The 25,589-nt window shown below is 38.2% G+C and overlaps 1 protein-coding gene across 1 annotated transcript in view; it reads left to right on the top strand.

Annotated features, from left to right (window-relative positions):
• Positions 1–25,589, top strand: part of PIK3C2G (phosphatidylinositol-4-phosphate 3-kinase catalytic subunit type 2 gamma) — a 211,250-nt gene that overhangs the window by 832 nt on the left and 184,829 nt on the right. Inside the window, exons 2-6 of the mRNA XM_052790705.1 lie at positions 2,421–3,177; positions 9,112–9,194; positions 13,366–13,523; positions 16,878–16,989; positions 23,793–23,895. Coding sequence (XP_052646665.1) covers positions 2,518–3,177; positions 9,112–9,194; positions 13,366–13,523; positions 16,878–16,989; positions 23,793–23,895 — 1,116 coding nt within the window. The 5' untranslated portion in view covers positions 2,421–2,517. The remainder of the gene's footprint in view (positions 1–2,420; positions 3,178–9,111; positions 9,195–13,365; positions 13,524–16,877; positions 16,990–23,792; positions 23,896–25,589) is intronic.

Here is a 25,589-nt window from a genome sequence, read left to right as displayed (position 1 = left end):
AACTAGCAGGTAAGACTTAAACCACAGAGATTTACAACATGGCACGCTGAGTTTCTATTCTAAATGGTTAGTTTTAAATGCAAGCCTATATAAAAGAGACACAGTGCTACAAATAGTGCTGTACAAGGGTCTGCTCCCTGCTAGGCCCCCCCTCTGCTGTGATCCAGTCTGGGAGAGGGAGCCTGCTGCATCGTGCAGACTTCTTGATGCTCATGTGGACTTCCCAGTCCACTGAGGAGAACAGGGAAACAGAACGCATAGACCAGCCTTTGGCACTATAGCTAAACTGCATGCTTTTAAAGACCACCAGGAAAGCAGTATTTCTCCTGAACAGTATGGAGAGTGCAGGAGATAAGCATTCATATACAGATAGATGGAGGTGGGCTCTATGTGTGTGAATATTTGTCCGTTGGAGAAATATGGGATGCTACACATAAAAGCGTTAGAGGTGAATGAACAGGGTTAGCTGTTAGACATTTATGTATCATTATAAACAGAATTTGTTTGAAATGTAAAAAAAAAAAAAAAAAAATTAGAAACAGTTGAAAGGGTGTAAAAGGTATGGTATTTTCTGTGCCTCAATTATAGTCTTTCAGGTAGCCAAAATTTATTAAGGAAGATGGGGCTGGAGGGAGATATCATTCTTTTATCTTTTATTTTTCCTTTAACATTCCAATTTTCAAGGCAGAAAAAAAAAAAAAGACATTCTCTTTCTTGATTTAATGGATGTATCTTTTTCTTTTTTTTTTCTTTCTTTTATTTACCTGCTGCAGAAATGAGAAACAGGAAGTTGTAAATGAGGACAATTTCATTAAAAAAAATTGTTATTGCTATGCTTATTAATTTTTTTCTGAAAAAAAGGGTGTCATCTTAATCTAAAAATGTTGTGAACTTCAGGATTCACCCTGAGAGAAAGGTGCAGAGACTGTAATTGAAGTTCATGCTTAGATCACCATTCAAAGTGGTATGTATCATTTTGGTTATCTGGCTTAGTGTAACTTCATAAATGCTTTTTTTTTTTCAACACGGTTAAAGCAAACCAAAGCACACAACATGTGGAATCACTAAGTAGAGTGCTTGGAAGAGTAGTTCCGCCTCTAACTTGGAGATTTTATTTCAGCCTATTTAATTTTTCATTTCTCATTCCTCACTGTGGGTGACAGAAGCCTGTGTCACCTAGACTTTGACTTCAAATGGAACAAAAATAAATAAAGTTGTGATGAATACCTTCTGTTGTAATATTGATTCTCATTGCAAGGTACTATTATCTAAACTAATACAGTATAGGTCTTGGGGACATACTGGAAAAGCTATTTGTGGAGCTAAGCTTTAGCAATTTCTGAGCATGCTTTTTATCTCAGTAGCCTTTTTTTTTTTTTTCCTGCTAGGGAATACATTTTTTTAATTGAATTATTAAATCAGATGTTTCTATTTCTTTTATGTGATAAAGTACCCAGCACAACAGTGTACTTTATGTAGTATTGCTATACTGTGTCATTTGTGTTTTTAGGCTGCATCTGTGTCAGTAAATGAAACAGGCCAAGACCTTGAGGGCAAGTGGCCCAGAATAGATTTTGGTCTTAGTACTTAAACTCTTTTCCTAAAAAAGATACCCTCATGCCTACTGACAGCAGTCTCCAGTACATGCTGCCCATTTCAACCATAGGACTACTTAGCACATGCCAAAATCATATCAGGAAGTTTGCTAGTAACAGCATGAATGATGGTGAGCTTCTGCAGAAGTTCATGCTTTTGCCTGTTAATTTGCTAAAAAAGATACAACCTCAGTCTTTGAAGATATATCTGCTTTGAAAAACAAAGAAACAAAAAGGCTGAAATTGATTTATTTATATTTGTTTTCCTTTTTATATGCTATATCCAAGCTTTTGAGGTGTAGTGTTTTGAATATTAATTGAAGATCCCTGTCTTTTATGTTCTTTGACTTAACTTTCTTCAACTGATTACACTAAGATAAAAAGTGGTAGAATATGAAGAAATTTGAGGCACAAAACAAGAGGAAGATGTGAAGGAAACTGCCATTAAAGCAACCATTAATATGAAGCTTTCCTACCTGCTTGTTTTAGATTCCTGCATTATGTGCTATACAAGTGTAAAAAAATGGAAATAATACAGAGATTTTATTTAAAATTTGTCAGAATTAAAATCTTAGTATTTAGATCAATTGTTTCAGGCGTCCTGTTGCTGCTATTTAGGAGTTCAGGATAACAATAATAATTTAATAATAATAATAAATGTGTCTGAAAATAAGGATCAGGCAAAAGAATATTCAAGCTCGAGATGAAGAAAATCTTTCCACCCTGTGGAGAAAGCTCTAAACCAAAAAAAAGACCAAAGAAGTGTACTGCTTTCATTATACTAGATATTTTTGGGTTTAACTTCTATTCTGTGCTTCATTTCAGTGGGTATGTAGCTCCAGTTCTGAACATTACTCTCTTGATCTTGGAGCTATTGTAAGACTTTCCTGAGGATTAATAAGACTGAAGAGAAGAATCAGCCATGGCATACTTTGGGAGAGTGCCTTTCTCACACAATGAATTTGGTGAAGGACAAGCTGGGGACCAAGCATTGTACCCAATGTACCGTTCTGGCTCTGCTGGAGAGGTCTGCCTAGGATTTGATCGAATAGTTGATGAAGTCAACAATGAATTTTTTTTTTATGGTTCATCACTTTCACATCATCATGAAGAAATTTATTTCCCATCAGACATCTTTGGTCTGAATGTGCCTGACCAACAGTTTTGTGGTCAGCCTCTAGTTGCTTATGGCGAACTTTACCCTGGAAATCCTGTCTCTCCCTGGCAACAAGGCACAGTGTCACCAACAGTTGGCTTCAGATCTTCTTTGCTATCTGATTACAGAAACTTCTCTCTGGTGGATCCCTACCCCTACAGTCAAGAGAGAGAACTCTATGGAGGGAATAGTATAAGTCCAGTCACAAATGTGTTTGATTCAAATGTGGAAAGAGGCAACACAAATCTGAGTTTTCAGATAGGTTTTGACAGTGTAGATGCTCAGTGTCCCATTTTCTTAGACAACTATCCATTTGGACAAGAAGTGAGAGACGAAAGTGGAGATGGGGAAGCTTGTTTAACCGACACTTCCAGAAGATGCAACATAGGACCTACCTGGCCCAGCAGCTCTGAACATGACAGAGAGGTATTTAAATTTTCTCATATTAACAGTGCTTAAAGTTCTCGATTGTTGTTTGTTGTTTGTGTCCTTGCACTTTGTGTATTCACTCATAGTGATGCAACATGGATTAGAAGCACTTGATTTAAAGATCTTATGAAAAATATAACACTTATGCCTTGGGCGAAGCAAAAGCTTTTGCTCCTGTAGAGCGTTTTTGTCACGTGTCTTACTATTCAGCTGGCCAAAAGCAACTGCGAGACTTGTTACTCACATCTTATTTAGTGTTAACTACTTCCAAAGACAGAGATGCAGGGAAGTGTCAGGTATGTTTTCCAATAATTGTGTATCTTGATTTCTTGGCAGTCAGAATTTCCCACAGTGTTTTTGTACATTTACAAGGAGGATGCCTTCAAACAAACTTTACGTGATTAGTTAAGAGATTTTTATACAGTATGAAAACCTCTGAGCATCCTCTTCCTTTGATTCTAATATCAGAAGAGAACCCAGCAGACCATAAAAATTTACTTTTGAATGGAAGGTGACTACTGTGGCTAGCTAATGAGGATTTTATACTGGCAGAGTCCCTGTCCTACCTGTTTCATGTTTTAGCCAACTTATACTTAAAATGTCAATGCATTTCTGCAACTTACCTGTTAAAAAAAGACTTCATTTTAAAGTAATAGGGCCAGTTCCTCACCTAGTATGAAATGAAGTATCTCCATTGACTCTAACGGAAACTTGCCATTTTACACCAGAAAAGAATCTAGATTATGGTCTAGAATGCTCCAGTAGGCTCATTCTATGGCTCACTGAACCATAAAACTACCACAGAGGGATAAGTACAGAAATGTAGAGTAAGATGTGTTTGAAAGAAATAAGATAACAAATCTTCATGGTCTGATATGAAACCTGGGATTCAAAATAACAATACATTATGCTGAATCTGTTTTTCTGTTAAGCCAGATTATTGTCTCTGTGTCTAGTTTGGCTGGCCTATCCTGATCATGTGAGTTTATACATACCATGTCCTGCATGCACTTATGTGTGCATATATAATTTTCTAAAAATAAATATATCTACTATAACTGTGGAAGCTGGATCCTATGATGCACACTCTGTCTTTAGCTGTCTTTTTGAAGGAAATACTTTATCTTTTTTCTTCCTTCCATCAGGTGTTCCTAGCTTCAGTCGTGGTTTTGCTGTTTTTAATAACGATGTCTTATGGGACTTCCATAACTCACTCTGATGTTATATCTCTCCTCATTTTCTTTCTTTCAGAATCCTGACATAGAGAAGGAAAAAAAAAAGATAAAACCTCCCTTTCCTCTAGTCCTTCTTAGCATTCTGAATCATTATAGGAATCCTGAAATATCTTACAGGGTATCTCTGCACCGTCAATATTAAAACACAGTTTATGTTCACCTTTTGCTTTTAACTCCCAGTGATCACAGTATCATAAAGCAAAGGGGAAGAGACACTTGATTGACTTGTTTCTGTGTCTGTAAATAGGGAGAACTATAGAAGTAAACATAGTCAGACCCAGACAGATGGGGGACGAGGAATATATCTGAGGACAGGAACTCTTAAGACTAATCCTGGGCACCACGTTTTGGAAGTTCAGTGATGAATACAAAAGAGGAGGGGATGAATAGGTGGAGAGACAAAAGGCTGTTGTTGCTTTTTACTTACAATAGGAAAACTAAAGCATGCTGACATCATGATGAAAAGAACAAGCCTTCTCATGAGAAAAGTAGAAAATGGGATACAAATGAGCAGGAGGAGATTAAATTGTGGTATGGGAAGAAGAGGTGCTAGAGGAAGCAGGCAAATAAGAACAGGCACAAATGCTTCTGTGACAGAGGAGGAGAGAATTATAGGGGAGGGAAGAGCAGAGATGAGTGAGTCAAGGGCGACTACAATCAAATGTGTGGGAGGATTTGATTAAGTCAGGGAAGCATTTGAGCTGTTTAGCTAGAGGAGGAAGAAACGGGAGAGAGGAGAGAATTGATTTGTTGCAGAAAAATCAGTGTGGTCACAGGAATTCCTTCAGGGAGAAACAGCCATGTCAGGATAGAATGAGAGCCAAAGCAAGGGGCTGGCAACTGAACTTTGAGATGGTAAGAAAGGGGAAATAAGAGTGAAAGAAAGTGGAGAGAGGGAAGGGTAAAAAAGCCTGTGAAGAAGTAACTCATTGCTATTGGGCTGGGAGTTTTGGAAAAGACAAGAAGGGCTGCGGGGTGGCAGGGCTGATGCCGAGTAAGACAGTCAGAACAGTTGGAAAAGTGGAGCACCACAGCAAAAGAAAGAGAACAAGCACAAATTAGATTAGTGAGCTCCAGGATGAGTAAATGATGCATCTGAGTAGTAGGAGATGAGAACCAAGACTGCAGACAGAGTGAAACGGAAAGGATGCTGAAACATGATTAGCATTGAGATAGGTCATAGGTATGCAAGATGAAATATTCACATTGCTGAAATCATACTGTCATTCTGATCCTTAGCTCTTGGATGCAGTTGTACAGCCCTAGGCTTTATTTAATGCACGCTAATCAAAATATGTCCAGTGTAATAAAGAAAATGTTCATTTTCTCTGGTCTTGTCATCACCAAGATGGATGTTCAAAAATACTAAAGAAACTGTCTTCACAACATCCCTGTGAAAAGAGATTTTATTTTCTCCATATAGAAAGAAAACTGAAATACAACCTAAAAAGTACCCAATAGATTTGGCTGTTCCATCTACGATATTTAGAATCTAATGTTTTCAGAATAACTAGCAAGATTCGCTTTTTCACCCAAGCCCAGTCATCAGACCAAACTTTGTGATTTCAGTTTGGGTGCTCCAGAAAAAAGAAATACACAATTAGTGTTCATATTTGCAAAGGATGGTTCAGGTGACTTGAGCATAACGTGAGAAATCTGTGAATGGGAAAAGAGATTCCAGTCGTCCAAGGATGCACTCTGTTACTTTACCCCTGTTGTCATCAGTTCTCTCCATGTGCAATTCTCTGTCTCATTCACTTCAAGCTTTCATATATTTGCAGTGAGTGGAGACTGGAGTCCTACAGAAAAGTAAAGTATGATCATGTAATTAATATTTTACCTTTATATGCAATGGGAAGAAAGTAAAGTTTCTGAACACCTGAAAAGAGAAATGACAAAACTAAATCTCATCCACATGATTCATCAATGGAGTTGGATCTATGTATCTACTACGTACGCTCCTGCCATGAGAATGAATTTGAGTTAGTTAACAATGGTATATTAATTCCCTCTGTGTAGACTATTACTAGTCTATGCAGGATTCTTGGTTGCTGTTAGGATTCACTTAGAAATGCTGCCAGCAAAGGTGCAGAGAGGCAGAGGGCTACTGTGTTACTTCTGTCTCCTGCAGGAGAGGGTCTGAATTCCAGCTTTGTCTGTCAAGCTCCTTTTTGCAATCCTTTAGTAATTATTTAATCACGTTCTTCTTCAAGCCACGAACTTGAGGATCCATACCCATGTCCTCATGGCCAATCATCCTTTCCCAGTTTTGGCCCTCTCCTTGCTTAATTCCTCTCTCTTCCTCCTTCCCCAGTTCCCAGTTGTGGTTTTGCTCTTTTAATACCTTCAGTCCCATTCAATGTTGTGTCCCAGCCTCACCTTTTCTTACGTGTGGCATAGTTTTCTTAGCTTTTCATTTACCTACTATCTCTCTTTTTCCATGCACTTTTTCCAGGGCGCTGTACCTGCTCTGTAATAACAGAACTGCAGGTAGGAAAGGAACCTTTTTGTGTTGCTGGAAGCAGCAGGTTTCCAGCCTTTCCTCCTGTGGGAGTCTCAATCCACTGCTCCTGTAGGGTAGTCTTAAGTCATCCCTCCTTTGCAGCATAGGACTTGGGTGGTCCTTAGCTCTGTAGAGTCCCTGTCAATCTCCTATTCCTCTTCCTGGCTGCTCACCTACTCCTGCAGCCCCTTCACTGGCAGCTCGGCACCACAGCCAGAGCACAGCTCCCCACCAGCGAGGCCCCAGGGAGAGGCACCAGACAAGCCCTACAGCCAGACACCTGGGCTGCAGCATCCTTCCTCTGGAGCTCCGTGTGGGTTAAAGTCTCTGCTGTCCACAGGGGCAGTTTCTGCACCCCATGATGAAGATTGTGCCATGTGGCATGTCACCACCATCGCTGTGTAGTCTTCAGTGTAGGTTCTGGGCTCCCTTTGCACCCCTGCTGCAACAACTGCTGTAGCTCTACCTGCCTGCTGTGCTCTGTGAGCTGTGCTCCTGCTCCTGGCTGTAGACCTCACCCACAAACACAGCGATGTCTCTCTGAGCTTGTTCCAGCTTGAATTCCTCCATCTGGAACATAGGGGTACATGACATCCCAGATGTAAACTTCCTAGAGCCTTGTCAATATATCTTTTTGTAAAACTGTCTACCCTGATGTGTGATCAGGAATGGGGTTTTTTTGTTGTTGGTTTTTGTTTGTGTTATGGGGTTTTTTTTATGACTACATAATTTTGGGAGGCCATTACTGTTACCAAATTGTTCATAATTTCAAAATAATGCACTTCCACTAGAAGTTCTTATGACTCCGCTGAGGTGAGTTTGTAAGGTAGTTGTCTAACCAAGGTGGAAAAAATGAGCCGGTGGAGGTGCTATGTTTTCAGTGACTTCTGAAGGAGCTTTTTTCAGCAGCCCTTACAATCAGGGGGTGATGGACAACTAATTTGTATTGCTAAATTTAATTTCACTCTCCTATTTCAACCCTCAGGGTTATCCATTGTTTTTCCTACCAGACATTTCAATCTTTCCCTCTGTTGATGACGCCCCCTTATTATCTTTAAATTTCATAAGTGCTTTCCTATTGCTTGTGCTATCGTGGTTAAAGAAAATACTACATACAATGAGACCCAAGACTGACAGTATCTATAAAAGGTTTGTAACTTCAGAGCTTTCAGTTCTGCCATTGTGATCTCCCCACTAGCCAGCTCCCAACAGATCTTTCATCTTTTATACTTATCCTATCTTTTAAACTGTAACTAAAATTTCCCAGCCTGCATCTTTTCATGCATATTGCATGTCCTTGTCCAGAAAAAACCCCTTAAATTGGATTTGTTTTATATTATTAATTTTTATAAATTTACATATTTGTATATAAATTATTAAAATTATAAAATACACCTTTTCCCATATCTCAGTTTCCTCTTCTGTGACCTGTCATTAGTTGCTTCTCTGTCTGAAGGGGTTTAAAAGCTGGTGTCTCAATTGAGCCTTGTATGTGTCTCAATTAAGCCTTGTACATGTCTCTATGTACAACAGTAGAATGGGGTTGCAGATATAATAGTATTAAGCTCTTTCCTGGAGGTAATGTTCTGACTGAAGCGTACTATGGCAAACAGACAAGGGGGTGCTTTGACCCAAAATAGTGGCTCAGACCTGTGCTCTCCAAGTTTAGAGAAGGTATCTGGGGATTTTTCATGTTCAACAGAATACACTGGCTTCCTGTTATCTGTCTTAGGGACTTACCTGACAGGTTTATGGAGTTTGAAAGGATCCTAAGCTTCCTTCCAGGGCAGAAAGAGAGAAAATAAGGATTAAAACTCACTGCAGTATAAGTTTCGTTTTGTTCCCTCTCCCTTTTTTTAAACTAAGCATACATCTGCATTTAGAGTTATCTGTGCTCTGACACTAGGTAAATTTTGAAAGCTTTGTCTGGAATTCCTTATATTCTGCACAGAGGGGAAAAAAATAATTGTTAAACCTAGGCTAGCTGATGCTTCGTGACTTCGTGTTTTTAATCTGAAAGCATTTAGAGTGCACTCAAAATGGGGTTATTTGTTATTTGGAGCTCCATCAAGTCATGGTAGGGATAAGGTGTGAAAGTTAGTTCTCATGGAACCAAATGCAAGGTTAGCCTTATGCTCCTGTTATCTGAATAATTGAGCTCTGTTTCTTCTGGTGTCTTTTTGGTATTTTTAGGCTACAGGTTGGTCTATCCAGCTGGTTGAAGCAAATCAAGGAAGTAATGAAAATACAGTTGCTTTTTGCAATGTAGTGGAGAAGTAAGTAACGAAAAAAACTTTATGCAGCTAACTATGACATTTCACTTATTTATATTAATTGGATTGGTTATCCCAGTGTATTGTGTCTGACTGAGATGGAGTTAATTTTATCCATAGCAGCCCTCATGGTGCTGTGCTTTGTATTGGTAGCTAGAAAGGTGTTGATAACACACCAGTATTTTGGCTACTGCTGAGCAAGTGCTCACACAGCATCAAGGCTGTCTCTCCAGCATTCTCCCCTCACCAGTAGGCTGGGGGTGGGCAGGATCTTGGGAGGGGACATAGCCAGGACAGCTGACGCAAACTGACCAAAGGGATATTCCATACCATATGACGTCTGCTCAGCAATAAAATCTAAGAGAAATGAGGAAGAAGGGGGTCATTTGTTACTATGACATTTGTCTTCCTGGGCAACCGCTACCATACTGAAGCCCTACTTCCTGGGAAGTGGCTGGACATTGCCTGCTGATGGGGAATAGAGAATAAATCTTTGGTTTTCCTTTGCTTCTGCATGTGGCCTTTGCTTTGCTTTTGCTTTTATTAAACTGCCTTTATCTTGACCCGTGAGGTTTTTTGTCCATCTTATTTTCTTCCCTTCCCCCATCCTGCTGAGAGGAGGGTAGTGATAGAGTGGCTTGGTGGGCACCTGGCATCCAGCCAGTGTCAACCCACCACACCCTGCACTCCTGAACAGTACCATAATTCCAGTATCTACTTAAATATGGAAATGCGTCTAATTTTGGTTGAAAGATTAAAATACACAAAGAAATGTTAATACAAAAAATATTTTCTCCCTTAGCTGTTCCCTTTATCAGTGATAAGTACATTTAACTCTTCAGTGTTATAGGTTTATAGTGTGTGAAGCTTAAGATCCATTTTCTGCCATTGTCTTGGACAATATTAGTGCCTGTGTAGCTCGGAGCAGGAAAAAAGAATTGGAGGAACTGACTGACTGAGAACAGAATTAGTACATACTGTCATGATGAAAAGTGAGACTTAGCAAGCGACAAAACCTCCTTTAATTATTGTTTACCGTTACGGTTAATAGCATGGCTTAATGGGATAGAACTTTTTTTACTTTCTTAATCTTCATCGGAAAAAGAAATTGTTCTGAAATCCAAGAGCGCTAAGAAATACAAGTTTTTAGACCATCTGTGCAGATTCATTTTCCTTCATAGATATTCACTGATCACACTATCAAGTTGTTAGCATAAATGCATGCTCTTTCCCCCAGGAAAGTAGTTGGAAAATGGAATGCTGGTTGGTTTTTTTTTTCAATTAGACTTTAATGAATTGACTGTATTCAAGGTCAGCCAAGCCTGCTTCTCTTAAAAGAAAAAAAAACAACAAAACCCAAATGCAAAAAACAACAGTTTGATATTGCCCCAAAATTAACAGTGAATATATTATATATTCATACGGGGTGGATGGTCAGCTTCAAAACATACTCATTCACATACGTCTCAGTCTTCTTTTCTTCCACAGTTCATCAGTCTGGACCCCAACCCAATTCTACTAACATCAGATGCATGAAGGTACATTCCACATGACAGGTTTTCCTCTCAGATATTGAAATCTTTTAATGTCCAAACATTCTACATTTAACTTTGCACTCTGATTATAGGAAAATCTTTCTATTGATTTTTTTTTTTTTTTGGTGAATAAATGAGTTTATTTACAGGGCTAAAAAGATTAATAGAATTAAGCCATTCCTGTTTTGCAGTAATTTGTTTAGTGTGCATCACTAGCAAATACTCTTAAAAAGAAAATAAGAACAACCTTTGGTTTTCTTCTATCAAACAAATGGCAAAGCATTCTTAGGACAAAATGTCACAGCAAACAAAAGACCAAAAAATGTCATAAATTTGCAAATAACTAACATATTCAGTCTTGCCAAATGAGCATCCTTCCAGTCCCCAAAGAATCTCAATAACTGGCAGTTTTATACATCAGAGGCAAGTTGTGTAATTCAAACTCTGACATGCAGGTTTGCACCTCAAGCATGTAGCTCAAATAGAAACCAATCATGTTTTTCTTTAGGTAATATTTGTACAGGTAGCAATCTATAATTGAAACATTTTATTGTACACAACTGTAAAGCAGTTTTCAAAATCCCTTTATCAGGTTACTTCTACAATTATGGACATAGCTATAGTGGATGTTCATCCATGGGTGGCTTCAGAATACATCCTAAAGCAAGTTTGATACCAGAAGACGCCAAGCTGATAGTCTCAGGGTTCAATGCTGCAAAATGCAGAGTTCCTCCACCTCCTACTGACTTCAGGGATGTGCTCTGCACTGCAAAGAAATACACAGCATTATGAAATGCTGTGAAATAGCAAATCCCTATACATGTTAGTACTTCCTGCATACGCTGAGTTGTTGCAGCACAGAAAGCAAGTAGCACAAGATTTTCTTCATGTAATACTTGTGTAGTACTTCAGTTATGCCTTGGAAGACCTAACCTTTCAAAATTTTGCAATTGGCATGTTTCACTCACTTGCTCAGCCCAGAAGCCCTTTAATCACTTGAAAACAATAGATGGCCATAAGTGAGCAACACTTTCTGGAACTGAATGCATTTTTATCTGAAAAGCATAAAAAGCAAATTTCTGTTCCCACATTATCCTAAAATATAGATAGTGTGAGGGTAGGGAAGGAGATGAGGTCTGCTTAGTTTTGAAATGACTGCCAGTAAGTTGAGGAGGGGCTTCATGCCCCATGTGTGTACATAGCCCATTAATTTGATGCTGGAGAAAGGGTAGTGAAGCTTCCAGTCTTACTCAGTCCTTGGCCTTCTTACAGAAACAGGTTACAAGAGTGAATTTGGTGATAGGGGAAAGCTTTATGTGTACCTTGCTCACAAAGAAAATAGACTGACATCAACTACATAGGTCACCAAAGTAGCCTCTGTAGTATAATCATTTTTTACTATGAGTATAAATCTATCTCATATTGGAGGTATCGTTGAGCCTCGTTTCCTCCTACCCCACTGAAACATCATGCCCCCTGGTTTTCATTATAAGAAATGGGCTGCTTCATTGGATTATTAATTTTGGAAGCCTGTTTTGTTTTTTTTTTTTTTTTTCCTTCTCATGCTATAGAAATACATGGCATAAAAGAGTAGCTCATACTGTTGTTTAAGAGACTTGGGCAGCAGCCCTGAAGCAGGAGGTAACGTGGTAACGAAGAAATTTATGTGAGAGAACTGTGGCTCAAAATACACTTTAATCAGAGACAGTATAAAGCACCGCTAACTCAGAAGCTACAGAATGCTGCTTAAACTAACAAACAAAAAAGAATGCAATATGCTTAGTACAGGATGTTTGAGTTTAGCTACTAAGATATTCAGGCCAATTAGTGAAATTTAAAGCTTCAGCTAGTACTATATGCACCCTTACCTGCAGCTGCAAAGCGTATTTGCTTAAAAATCAAGTTTAATCTCAGATGACAGACATAATACCTGTGACCAGTGTTCATTAGGAAATGGTACCTCAGGAAGAATTAGTTTCTGCAGATCTTTGGTAATTGGAAGGAGGAGGGGCAATATATTTTATAGGTAATGGTATATCAGAGGGACTCAATGATTGTAACAGTTGTTGCTCTCTACAGACATTTGCATAAATACCCATGGTTTTAGTAATGAGGATTTCAGATTGGATTCTAGAGCACCGTGAAAATAGGGACGACTTAAGATTTTTGCATAGAAAGCATTTTCCTGTATTCACTTTGACCAGCTATCCTAGTCGCAGCTGTCTGTGCACATGCTCTTAGTTAGTTTTAAGTTAAAACTGTTATTTAAGCACATATTTGAACACCCTCATTTCTACCATGCTTGGTGTACACTGAAGTCTGTGTTTAAACTCCTTTTGGCTTCACTGAGGTCAAGCTCAGCAGTGATTCTGTGAAGTTCATTAAGATTCTACTGATGGTTTTCCTATTAAGTAAAAGATGTAGTTATATGCACGCTACCTGATATGTAGGTATCCCACTAATATATGAAACAAGGTTTGAGGTGCTACTATTTTCCCCTCAGTTTGCCCAAAATTTTATTCCAAACAGCTGCCTATGTACTATTATTGTAGGTATCCTGTAGAATTTTTGTTTTGTTCTTGTAAGAGAGTTGAAATGCATGCCTATTTAGACATAATTTCATCACATGTTCTTTTCAGAATAAGAAATGCCTATCCTGCTTTTGACTTGAAGACAAACACTGGGAAAATCTGGAGTGTCACAACAAGGTTCCCAGACTGTATCCTTGGTGAATCAAAATTCAGAATCAGTGTTTGGACAGATTCTTCGCTATATCCTCTGCTTCTTACACAACGTGGTAAGTGATTGAGGAGCCCGTATCATTCCACAATTCAGTTCCATGCAGATGATAACAAAACGCATTTGTCATCTGGAAAGATACTTGGAGAGCAAGCCTTACGTGAGTCTTGAGTGCATGCTTTGTCAAAATTGGTCAGTATATTTGCTATAAAATTAAAATCACATTAAATACCAAACTTTGCTAATGTATAGATCTCTACTTTCTTTAATCACAATTGGGACCAATTCTGGCAGTCTCAAATAGGCCATCACTCAGACTTTGATCTAGAAGGAATTTGAGCTTGTGCCTAATTTGAAGTGTAGGGGTAGTCGCAATATAGTCGTGGAACTTTTCATAGCCTTGACTCCGTTACTGAATCCAAGACTTAAGAGTCTGTAGTCGCTAAGACTCTTCTCCACCCAAGGTTATGTACAAGTCAGGGAAAGTACATGTCGGTCATAAAATGAAAGGAGAAATTCCAACTGCGTGGATGCAAAAGGGCAGTAATTAAGAATTGGAACAGTTTGCCCACAGAAGTTGTGGAGTCTCCATCCTTGGAGGTTTTTAAAGTCTTACAGGACAAAAACCTGAACAAGCTGTTCTAAATTCAATGTTGATCCTCCTTTGGGGAGGAGGCTGGATTAGATGGACCTGCTGAGGTCCTTCCCAACCTAAATTATTCTGTCACTAGTGACTGTGGGAAGCTGCCACTGCTCCTGTGCATCCTGTATCTGTGGTGAATGGGAGAATCTTTGATTCCAGCTCTGGTAATTTTTACTTCTTAAGCCACATATACAAAAATGAAATAAATTAGATCTTCTTCTCCCTGTCTTTCTGTGCTGATTCATTAAGTGATACTCTTTTTTTTAATCATTTCTTCAGTTGTCAAGGAATTATTTAGCTGTAACAGGCTGAGTATTAGTTTGTTTGATGGGTTGAAAACTGAAAATCCAAAGCTCTAAGAATATCGGTTAATATATATATATATATATATATATATATATATATATAAAAATCTTCATAAATAAAGTAGCCAAGGCTTACCCATTTATTCATATCAGTTTGGTTGCTTCATTTGGGAGCATCTACATAGTTATTGGAAAGCCTGGAGAAGTAGTAGGTTGTATCATCTTGAATCAATACTTTGTGGATGCCATGAAACAAACGGCCAAAGGTCCTGGGACACTTGGACCAGATGGTAGTATTTCCAGCACTTCTGTCAGCTAGGCAAGGGATCTACATTGAAGTTCCCTGTAATGGAAAAGTCTTAACTACTGGCAAATGTTTTATCATATAGCATCATTTACCCTACAGATTGTTAGATTTTCAGTCTGCTTAACTTCATTTACAAAAAAGCTTTAGAACGCACAGCTAAAACTGAAGGGGATATAAGAAACAGTCCCTATCTTAAACTTGCTTACAGTCTAAGTAAACAGCAAGGTATAGTTGAAGTGAGGGGAGGGAGTACACTTTTTTGCCTCATCAAATATAAATAATTGTTATGTCATGCAAAAACATTTGGCAGAGTAAGGAAAGGAAAATGGGTCTACAAAGTGTAAATGAATAATACTAGCAAGTTTCAGAGTTTTTCCAATGAGTGACCTGAAAAAAGTGCACGTTACAATTTTAATTTAAGATTCTGTGTCATTCTTCCTTTTCTGGTATGTATAAATTTAGCAAACAGGCACAGCAGTTTACATGTCAAACCAGCTATATGGAGTTGCTTAAAACAGCAAGTTGTCGAAGGGCTAGCTGTTTAAAACTAGTAAAACTGGTAGAAAATGTTCAATTGAAGTGGCTTTCTAAGCAAAAGAAAAATGGCTTTGCAAAGAAAATGAAATTTTCAGAAGGCACTTCTGAATCCTTTGCTGCATTTTTCCACACCCCCACCCCCACCCCGAGGAAAACCAAACCAAAGCAAAAAACAAGCTAGTTGTGGTAACCAACTGTGTGTGTTTCAGCTTAGTTTTTGTCACTACCCACTCCCCTAGAAATTTCAGCTGTTTTCTGAAGTTTCTTTCAGTATTGCATTCCCTTAAGCTTCCCTGCAAAACAATTTTGCATTTCTTGGTTTGTTCTAAAATTATAGCATAGCAACTCTGAACCAGATTAGCCGGTATGAATTGGCTGCTGTGGGCGACTGGGTAATTCAGAAGACCATTAAACCCAATGAAACTGGTTGGTTACACTCAGTTTGAACCAGTTCTCTGAACCTGGACCAGTGTAAATTAGTCAACACACAAGTCTGGTTTACAAGTTTAGTTTCTGGGGATTTGTATTTAACTGTAGGTAGTTTCCATTTTCATATCAAAAAGTTCACTTAAAGCTTCTAGTAAGAGCTCTTACACCTGCTAATTTTGAAGCAATAAAGAAATACTATGAATGAAAAACTGAAAGGCAGATCTACTTTGGCTTTTCTATTATCAGCTACAGACAATGAGATAGCCTGAGAATTGTGGAGGAAGTCCAGACTTTATTTTGCATTGGAACGCCATCTCAGTACATTACATGAAGACTTTTCACTGAAGGGTCAGATCTTTTTTTCTGCTAGAGAGAGGTGTTTCAGACTTGCAGCATCAACGCTGGTGCAGTGTGCTCTCCATGCCTGTAAAGGCCAAACTTATCAGACATGTTTGCAATTTAACTGCCACATTATGCAGCTATTCTTTTCCATTTTTTGATCAGTTCTTCTAAAATGGACAGAGAGGAAGTGTATTGGCAGGGTTGGAAAATGACTTAAAAAGCTGAAGTGGCACTGGAGAAAATTATCAAAATGCTAGAATATTTCTGAACAGCAGATAGTACAAACTGACATAGAACTTCTTAATGTGTATGTATTATATGTATTCATACATTTTATATTATATAATATATTACATATATATAAAATGCATGTGAGCATTAATTTACTTCTTGGTTATGGCCAAAAACGTCTGCACAGAAGAAACAATAGCAAGTAAAATTCTGGAGCCTTCTGTGTCATAGCGGCAACAGAGTTAACTTTTGCATCAGGCCATGTTCGCACATGGGAAATGTACCAAGACACTAATCAGGAAAAAAAAAAAAAAAGTATCATTTATCTCTTCCTTTCTGTTTGGGAAAGTTGCTCAGCTCTTCATCCTAGCTACCTAACAAATTGCCAATTTCCTCTAAATGGACGTAGATTCTGTGACTTGTAAAGCATTTGAAGCAAAATTTAAAAAAAAAAAAAAAAAGAAAATCAGGTGTGGCTTGATCTAATTCCTCTTGATGGAGCTAGTCTGCAGCAGCAGTTAGGCATTACAAAGAAATTCTTATTTTCTTTGCTCAAGTATCTAGCCTGGAATTCTCTAGCAAGCTACTATTAATTTTTCTTGCTATCTTTATTTACAGCTAGCTGTATCACTCATGACTTAATTGTAGAGATCCTCCGTTGCACAAATCGATACCCAGTCCAGGAGGAATGCCTTCTAAGTGTTTGCGGGTCTGATGAATTCTTACAAAAGTAAGTATCTCATTACGAGATGGTATTGAGTATGTGTTATGTAATAAAAGCTGTGCATTTAATGCGCTCTGCTTACATGCCATGTAAACAGAACCATAGGGAGAGTTAGAGTATTATGTTCCAAACACTTAATGTATAGTTTCTGAAACTCCCAGAATACACAGTACTTATGTTGTACAGAGATGATAGTGTGCTCTAGTACGAGGATTTAAATAAAATCCTGGCTCCTTTATATAAGCTTTGTGCAGCCTTGAATAATTTGTTTTACTTCACTGCCCTTCTCGTCTTTCTCATTCATAATACAAGGATGCTGCTACATCCAGTATCTCATAGGAGTGTTATAAGCATGAAGGGGTATGCATATCCTCAAAGGTGGAAATCACCGAAGAGAGGAGAAACAGTATTATACAGCTACATAGCAGGTGATTTTTCTTCATATCCAGTTGCAACAGTAGTAAAAGCAAATGAAGTCCACGCTTTGGTGCTGACTGCAAGTTGAAGAAAACCACATTTTTCATACAAACAGGTCTTTCTGAATGTACATAGTCTACAAGTAAGGAAGCAAATGCTCTGATTTGCATTCATTTAGGTAAACTCTTGTGATGGTTGAAAGCACTACTGGACTCAGCTAGTTGTTTCTTGCCCCCGGCAGCTTAAATTCACCTGTCAGCAAAAGTGAGCAGATTTTGTGATGAAGCAGCTAAAGTGCAGGCTGTAGGGACAGTGACTTTCAGCAGAAGGGGAGAAATTGGCAGTTCTCTGTGGTAACACGTTAAGCTAGCACTGCAAGAATCACAGCTCATCTGTTAGAGACATAAAAAATGTTAGATAAAATGGTATACATCTATAATTGAAAGGGAAATTTTTAGAAGCAGTCATATTTGCAGTTTAGTGTAAAGATTACCTGTACTAGCCCAGAGCAAGTCAGCTTGATTAATGGAAGTAATGTAGTTGTGAGAGCAAGTGTCACACTGTGTAAATTAACTTTGTTCTATATCCAGCTTGGACATTTGTATACTTACACAGGTACACAGGTCAAATGTTCAGATGTTTATGATGAATTATGCTTTGCAACTAAAGATGGAGACTTCAACATTTCTAGGCCCACTCTTTACTTGTTTAAATCTCTGTGAAGCAGGAGCTGGTACAGCAGAGCATTGCATGAAACATTACAACGCTAGAACTGCTGAGCAGAGAATCAGGTGGTACATAGATCTGTTAATTGTGCAAGAAGGCCAGGGCATTTTTTTATTTTCAAGACTCTCTTCTCATTTCAAACTAATTGCTAAAGAAAATGGAAATAATGAGTTGTTGTATTGAGGCTGAGCTCAGTGCGTTTCCGTACAGTGTACAGCACGTTCTAAACAGTTTTAGTTTAACTGTTGGGAAGAATGCCTCAATAGTGGACTGTTTAAATTCCTGTACTTGCAGAATCTCTGCACGTCTCATTAGCAGTGAAACAAGGTCAATAATGTTCTCAGCTTTTTTGCCTTTGCTTCTTCACTGTCATGCAGAAAGCACTGAGCTGCACTTCTGGCCTCAGAAGCTTGTAATTCTATACTATGCCATAGTTTTGGCTCCCTTTCTTCTGCCTCCTCATCAGAGTGCTGTATCTGAAATTTGAATCCTCAGACCATAATGATCCCTTGGGTAGCTTAACACGGCCTGAGGAGTTGCCTCAGGGTGAAATTTTTCCTATGTTTGGGCTATCTTTTAGTGCAAATTGCTTTCCTTGCAAAGTTGCTAACAGAGTGATTTGATGTACTTGTGCAGAGCTCTTCCTCAGAAAAGTATTTGGAAATTGTTCAGGGATGAATTCCAGTAGAAGTTCCCCAAGTTATAAGACAGCAAAGGAATAAATACTCTGCTGCTCCTGCCTTATTGTAATCCAGAAAAAAATAAAGTGAAGCCAAAACAGTGACATGATGAATTGTTCTCAGACCAGAGTGGTTTAGTGAACCAGACAACTTTGTGAAGTTCTGTCAGAAGCTTTCATTTACTGTTATATTGGACTGTATTAATGAGCACTTCACCCTGCCTCCTGCAGAAGCACCTGAAAGACTTAATTTCTGGAATCTATTTAGCTTTGAATGAGATGGGGAAAAAATACTTGTGTGCTAATGACCATTACACTCAGCACCACAAGATTTCATCATCCATTATTCCCTTCCTATGGAGATATCCTTGAGCTCACATCCTATCTGACTCACAAGTAGAATATCAGATTTCAAATATCCAAATTTTAAAAAAATCAGAAGGCTGCATATAGGCTGCAGGTCAGTCCATAACTAACATGGCCATCTGTGAAATTCTGATTTGGAATCTCATTTTGTTTGTGGTCTTTCAGTTCATTTTGTTTACTGATCAGAAATCCTGGCCTTGCCTCAACCTGCAGGCTTTCTTTTTCTTCTTATGCTTCCTTTTCCCTCAAGTTTTTCTTACAGTGCCTCTAGAAGCTATCAGGATTCATTGCCACCTTGTCCCTGCCCCTTCTGTCATTGTAAGATGTACGTTAGTTACTTCCCCAGTTGATTTGCTGCAGTTCCTTTTTCAGACGTTCAGTGTAAGTGCATCTGGAGGCAGAACCCTGTCAGAAAGACAGAGACTCCTTGAAAGAAGGGAGGAGTAAACCCCGTATTTGTCTCATCAGTTTTTACCACTGTTCACAGAAGTTTCTGATTTTCATGTGTCCATACATCCTCCTTCTTTGGGTTTCCTAGCTGTGGGTGTGCTCTCCACTCCCTTATACTTGTTCTGTTCACGATCATCTTTTATTTTTTGGAGGGACATCTGCTGTTTCTAAAAAATCTTTGCTATATCATCCCATCATCCAAACCTTCTACATCTACCTTTAAATCTTGCTCTCACAGTTTCCTATCTTTCCTTAAATTTCAAATGGATGCCCCTAAAAATGATTTTATGATGCCCTTCATGAAAGATGTTACATAAAAATAAAGTAAATTGGGGTTAAGCAGCTTGTGTCAAATAACTCCTAGCTCTCAATGCCAGCAGCAAGCCAAACCCAACCCTTCTCATGTGGCAGCAATGAATCAATCCTCCTTTTAGACTCCTTTTCCTTTATAACTACAGGCTACAAACTCCAGACATCCTGAAATGCCTAATAAAACAAAGCACATGAGTGTGTATAAGAATATGGGGCACTCTTTTTTTTTTTTTTTTTTAATTTTTTTTTTTAATTGATCTGTCTGCTAGCAAGAGGTTGCATTAATGCAGACCCAGCAAAGGAATGTAGGCTAAGGATATTTACAAGCTTTATTTCTAAACATGCCTTTTTGCACAGTTATCTTACTGCTTTGCAGTTTAGCTAACATAGCAAGCAGGGTTATGGAATAGAAAAGTCTAAATGCTTATCATTTCTGCTCACATGCTTGCCTGTGACCTTATTGATGACATGTTTTGCCTTACTAATTCTATTCTCTGAGAATTGAGAGCTAAATAAGAATTGGTTTTCACTCAAATTGAAGTTTAAGCTATTAATTATACACTGGGCAGAGTTATATTCATGCAGATTGGGATCATAAGAAGCAAGCACCTTTTGGATGAATACGTTCTTTTAAAAAATAAACTTCATTTTCTCTTGTCACTGCAGATTAAGTTTTTCATTCAGAGATGCTGCTCAGCTGAGTTCTTTCTCAAAAAAAAAAAAAGTCTGATTGAACTGTATTAGGATTTGGAGCTTATATCACATCAGAGAACCTTGCTGTGGGGAAGCAAAATCATCTAGTGGTGAGGGAGTCTCAAGTGACTGAGGAATTTTCCCTTTTTCTGCTTCTGATATATTGTGGGACTACAGGCAAGACACGTTGCTTTGACCAGTTCATTACCATGTCTCTTAAAGACAAAGATTGCCTTTTGCTTTATGTCTTTTGTCATGACATTCTCATCAAACCTGTATTCTGCACTTAGTAATTCCAGCTAAAAACAGGGGGAAAACTGTTGAGTTAATAATGTTGTATTGTTTTTATTTGTGTTTCCTTTACAGAGCTCAGAGCACTGTAAACTAGTTACTAATAATTATGCTATCCTCCAAAGGGGGCTATGTTACTTTTATCTTAGTAGTACAGGTATAGTAGCAGATCTGCATAGTATGTTGCAGCCTGAGGTATGACTAAAAGGTAGTCTGTCAATCTATGGCAAAGCTACATCTCTGTTTCTTGTAGTTCACTTCTTATCTAGACCAGGTTTCTACATTATTTTATTGAGGCATTAATCCATTTTGTCTAGTCTCTTGTGTCACAATACCTGTCAAAACTTTTCTCTTTGTATTTGTGCAAATTAAATCCACTCATGAAGTCAACTGTATGAAGTCAACTGTATGGCCAGTACTTCTCACTGCAATGTTTCAGGCAGCATTGCTTTGTCAATAAAGGATTTGATGATGTATTGTATCTGCCTGACACAGCAGAGCTAACACAAACAACTAGTGTAAATGTAGTTATAACCACAAAATTCAACTTCTGTTGGTGTAGCTTGTTTCGCCTGGAAGCATGATGACATGAAATTATTATACTTGCAAAAGGTAGTTTTTATGCATCTGTGGTACAAAATTGTAACTACAGAGGAGGGTATAGTTATACCAATTTACACTAGCAGAATGCTCCTCTGTATAGGTATAGCGATACCAATTTCTGTCACTGGCTTGGTGTAATGTTGGCGTTGCAATAGGAATCTGTATGCTGGAGGTATCGACTCAAGACTCACAGATGTGTTTCTTTGTAATTTTCTTGTCACTACACCTGTCCTAAGGTTGAAGGTAAGGCAGAATGGAAAGAGCAGGAATAATGGCAGGGTAAAAGGTAAAAACCAAGTGAGAGGCAGTTCTAAAGGATGCAAGGATCATGGGAGAGTTCATCATTAGAGTCATGAGGCCGACGTGATTGGGTAAAATGAGGAGAGGAAGAAGTTTCAAGAAAGCCATGAGTAGGCACAACACAGATATGAGCTGAGGAGCAATAGAAGAGAATCTATGAATTGGTATAGTCTCAGGAACTAGGAATTGATCTCTTGGACTTTTGCTTGTAAAGGGATTTAAGAAGGGTTGAGGCAAAACAGTGATACGCTTTCCACCAGTGCAGGTATTTCACTGTGTTGGTGTTATCTTCTCTGTCTTACATCTGTACTTCATGCTCTTAAAATCAAGGAATTTTGCAAGTATATGGAAGCACTATCAGAGGACCTTGTTTTAGGTATTTGTTACGTCAGATGGAAATAGGTATGCCCTCTGTGGCCTTTAATATATTTGTTTAAAAAAAAAAAAATTCTTATATCTACTCTTACATCTACGCTTTATTCCTTTTGTGACCTCTAATGGACAGTATGTAAGTTACTTCACTCTGGTGTAGTGTAGGTGCAGAACATATACAAGATATATGAATTCCCTGTAATTGTGCTGAATGGCAATAAGTACAGCACATTTATTTAAGTTTAACCATTCATTTTTGTTGGGGACCTCTGCTGCTGTGTGAGATACGGGTCTCTCCCCTAAGTCACACTTTCCGTGATTTATTCATAGGGTGAGTGGTTTTTTGGAAATAAATCCAGCCAGTTTTATGCAGACATTCCATCAAAAGCCCTTTTAGGTAGAAAGAAACACAGTTTACATCTGAATTCTGGGTTTTCCATGGCACTTGACAAACCAGAAAAGAATCATCTTTCCTTCATGGCCCAAGGAGTTCTGAAATAACTTACCATGCTGTAAATCTATATAAATATGGAATATCCCTTTTGGCACTTGTGGTTGCAGGCTTGAAAAAAGCAACATGAATCTAATTAAACATGCGCTAGAGTTGTAACTGATGATACATATGCGTATTAACTTGCTTTGGTGATGAATTTGCCTTTGCAAAAATCAGCGTCGTTTTTCCTACCTGTTATATCCCAAAGGATTTTTTTTAAATGTAAAAAGATGTTTGCCTTAACTCTGCAATAGTTTTTGCATTATTTCACCTGATTAAAACAAAAAGGGGAAGGGAAACAGTGAAATTATTTTTGTTCCAAGTAATTTTAAGAGTGATATACTAAGGCTGTATTATAACTTAGAAGAAGTTGCCAAGAGTGATAAGTGGACTAAAAGCTACTCTGAAGAGGCAAATAAGAAAAAGGAATTCCCCTGTCATGGGGTGCTAGAGCATCCTTGACCAGCAGAGTAGTTTGTAGAAGCCACTCCAGCTGAGTGAGTACAGCTCTGTGCCTGACCTTAGCTCTCATATGATTGAGAAGGAGGAAGACTGACTCGCAGCTTGTTTTACCATCTCTATGTGAGCTGTACAGGGTGAGAACTTTGATTTCTTTGAGAATCAAGGGCCACCTGTCTTAATGTATGTGATTTTCAAACTCGCAGTTAATATTTGATTTTTCAATTTGGGTATCAAACACTACAAGTCGTTCTGTAGTGGTGCATTCATAACCAAGATACTTTGTATAAATTGCACTAATTTGGTTTTAAGAATATGCATGAATAATCTTAAGGTTTGGGAGCACGTGCAGTTTGTTTAGGATATTCTTTCTCTTTGTCATTGTTGTTCTGTTACAGAACTTAATGGTCAAAGATACATCTAAGCAATTATTCTTAAACTGTTTCACCAGAAGATATGCCAGAACCAAACACCATCAGTTTTCATGGAAGTGGGTGCCAAGTACATCTTTTATACTATTCAATCTGCTTTGCACTTAGAATTTAGTCCACCGGTGCTTTTAGGAGAAGGAGAGAAGGGAAAAAAAGAAGGAAGTGGCAAGCAGAGCTAACTATTTGTTATTTGTCTTCCCCCCCCCCCAAACTACAGTAATCATACTTTGGGCAGCCATGAAAGTCTTCGCAAGGCAACCACCTGCATTCAGCTTCGACTACACAACACTAATAATTTGAAGCAAAGTTTGGCTCGAACGGTATGTCGTCTTTTTTTCCTCCTCTTTCTTTCAGCATCCCTGAAGGAATAAAATTCCACCAATCCTTTTATGTAGCAACCTGCAGTAATAATCAAAGAGAGATTATTTGCTTTCCTGAGAATGCATATATTATTGCTGAACTCCAGTTGAAATGTACTGGGGAACATTTCTGCTTTGCTCCTGTACTTATATCTAGTGAGTTACTGTAGAGAACACACAACTGAAAAAGACCAAGGGTTACCTTTTTAGAAAAAAATCAGTTTTGTCAGAATTTAATGCTATTTATTTCAGGTGGGTAGAGAATTCTTATTTTTTTATTAGCCTTTCTATGTTTTGAAATGTAACAAGAGCAAAACCACTCAAAGTACTGCGTAAAATGAATTAGATCTGGATTCTTGTCATTATCACTGAAACCCAGAGTAGGCTGATAAAAGCCAGAATCACAGTTGGTGTGTGTTTATGCACATGTGATGCATACTTGTGTGTGTGTATGTTCTTGCTTGCAGACATGCAGAAATATTGTCTGTAAGGACATGTAGTCCTTACAGAAAACATAATTTTATCACCATCTTAAATCCAGGGACATTCCTATTCAGATTATTTGAATTTAAGCAACCTTGCAGTGGGTTACTGAGCTTTAATGATACTGACCTGTGCTACTAAATGTGAGCTTTATTCCCAGTGGACCACCTAGAATTACTTCCAACCCAAAGTTTGCAATACAGCAGAAACTTTGTTCTGGGCAGTGTTCACTGGCAGTGTGTTGACTCTGTTCACAGATAGTACCAATTAACTGCTTTGCGTTGGTATGCTGTCAGCCTGAGTCTGTCAATATATGGGTCAGATGGCAGATTTCTAATAAAAAAGGGTAGGGGCTTTCTTTTCCTTTCTGTTATGCATCACCATGTGGAACATCAAGTTCAATATAATATGTTACCTGGAGCATTAAAAAAGGGCTATAATGAGGCCAAATATATATATATATATATACACACACACACACACATTTAACATTTTAATGAGTTTATAGATAAAAGCAGAATAATTTAGTGCTGATACGTACAATCCTGGCTTAAATTATTGGCATTCTTCACTGCCAATATTATTCACTTAATTATTTATTTTTTAAAAACCATTGATTCTTCTTGGTATAACGTTGTCCAAAAGAAAGTAAATTAGGAAACATGTAAGCTTTCATCGCTAGGTCACTTCTTCAAAAATTATTCAGATCAATGAATTGCCAACTGCTTGCTCTCAATCTAGGGAAAATAAATTGATGTTTGAATATACCTTCAGAAGGGGGTGAGCAAGTGTCCATCTCATAAGTCCTTTCTCACCCCATCCCCGTATCACACCAGCAAAAAGAACACATCCAGTGACCATTGGAATGAGTTTTGTCTTGGGAAACTATCTGTGGTAACTTGTTGTCATTTAACTGCAAGTTGTTGAGATCAAGGCGGGAATCACCATGTGATTTTCATTGTCTGCATTAAACAGAGATTAGGCGGTCATCATAGTCCTTTCTGGTGTTAGATCCGTGACAAGACATCCTGTGTTAGAACATGGAAAACTTCATTTTTCATATAGTGCTGCCAAAGAAGGGCTTGAAAAGAGTGGAGTGTTGGTGATTAGATATAATTATGGATGCACATAAGTATGTGTAATGGTGGAAAAATTATTTACCTTTTTTAGGT

The sequence above is a fragment of the Harpia harpyja genome, chromosome 6, assembly GCF_026419915.1.
Source record: "Harpia harpyja isolate bHarHar1 chromosome 6, bHarHar1 primary haplotype, whole genome shotgun sequence".
Classification (NCBI taxonomy): Eukaryota; Metazoa; Chordata; class Aves; order Accipitriformes; family Accipitridae; genus Harpia; species Harpia harpyja.
The sequence above is the reverse complement of the archived record's forward strand: the minus strand, read 5'-3'. Positions and strand labels throughout refer to the sequence as shown.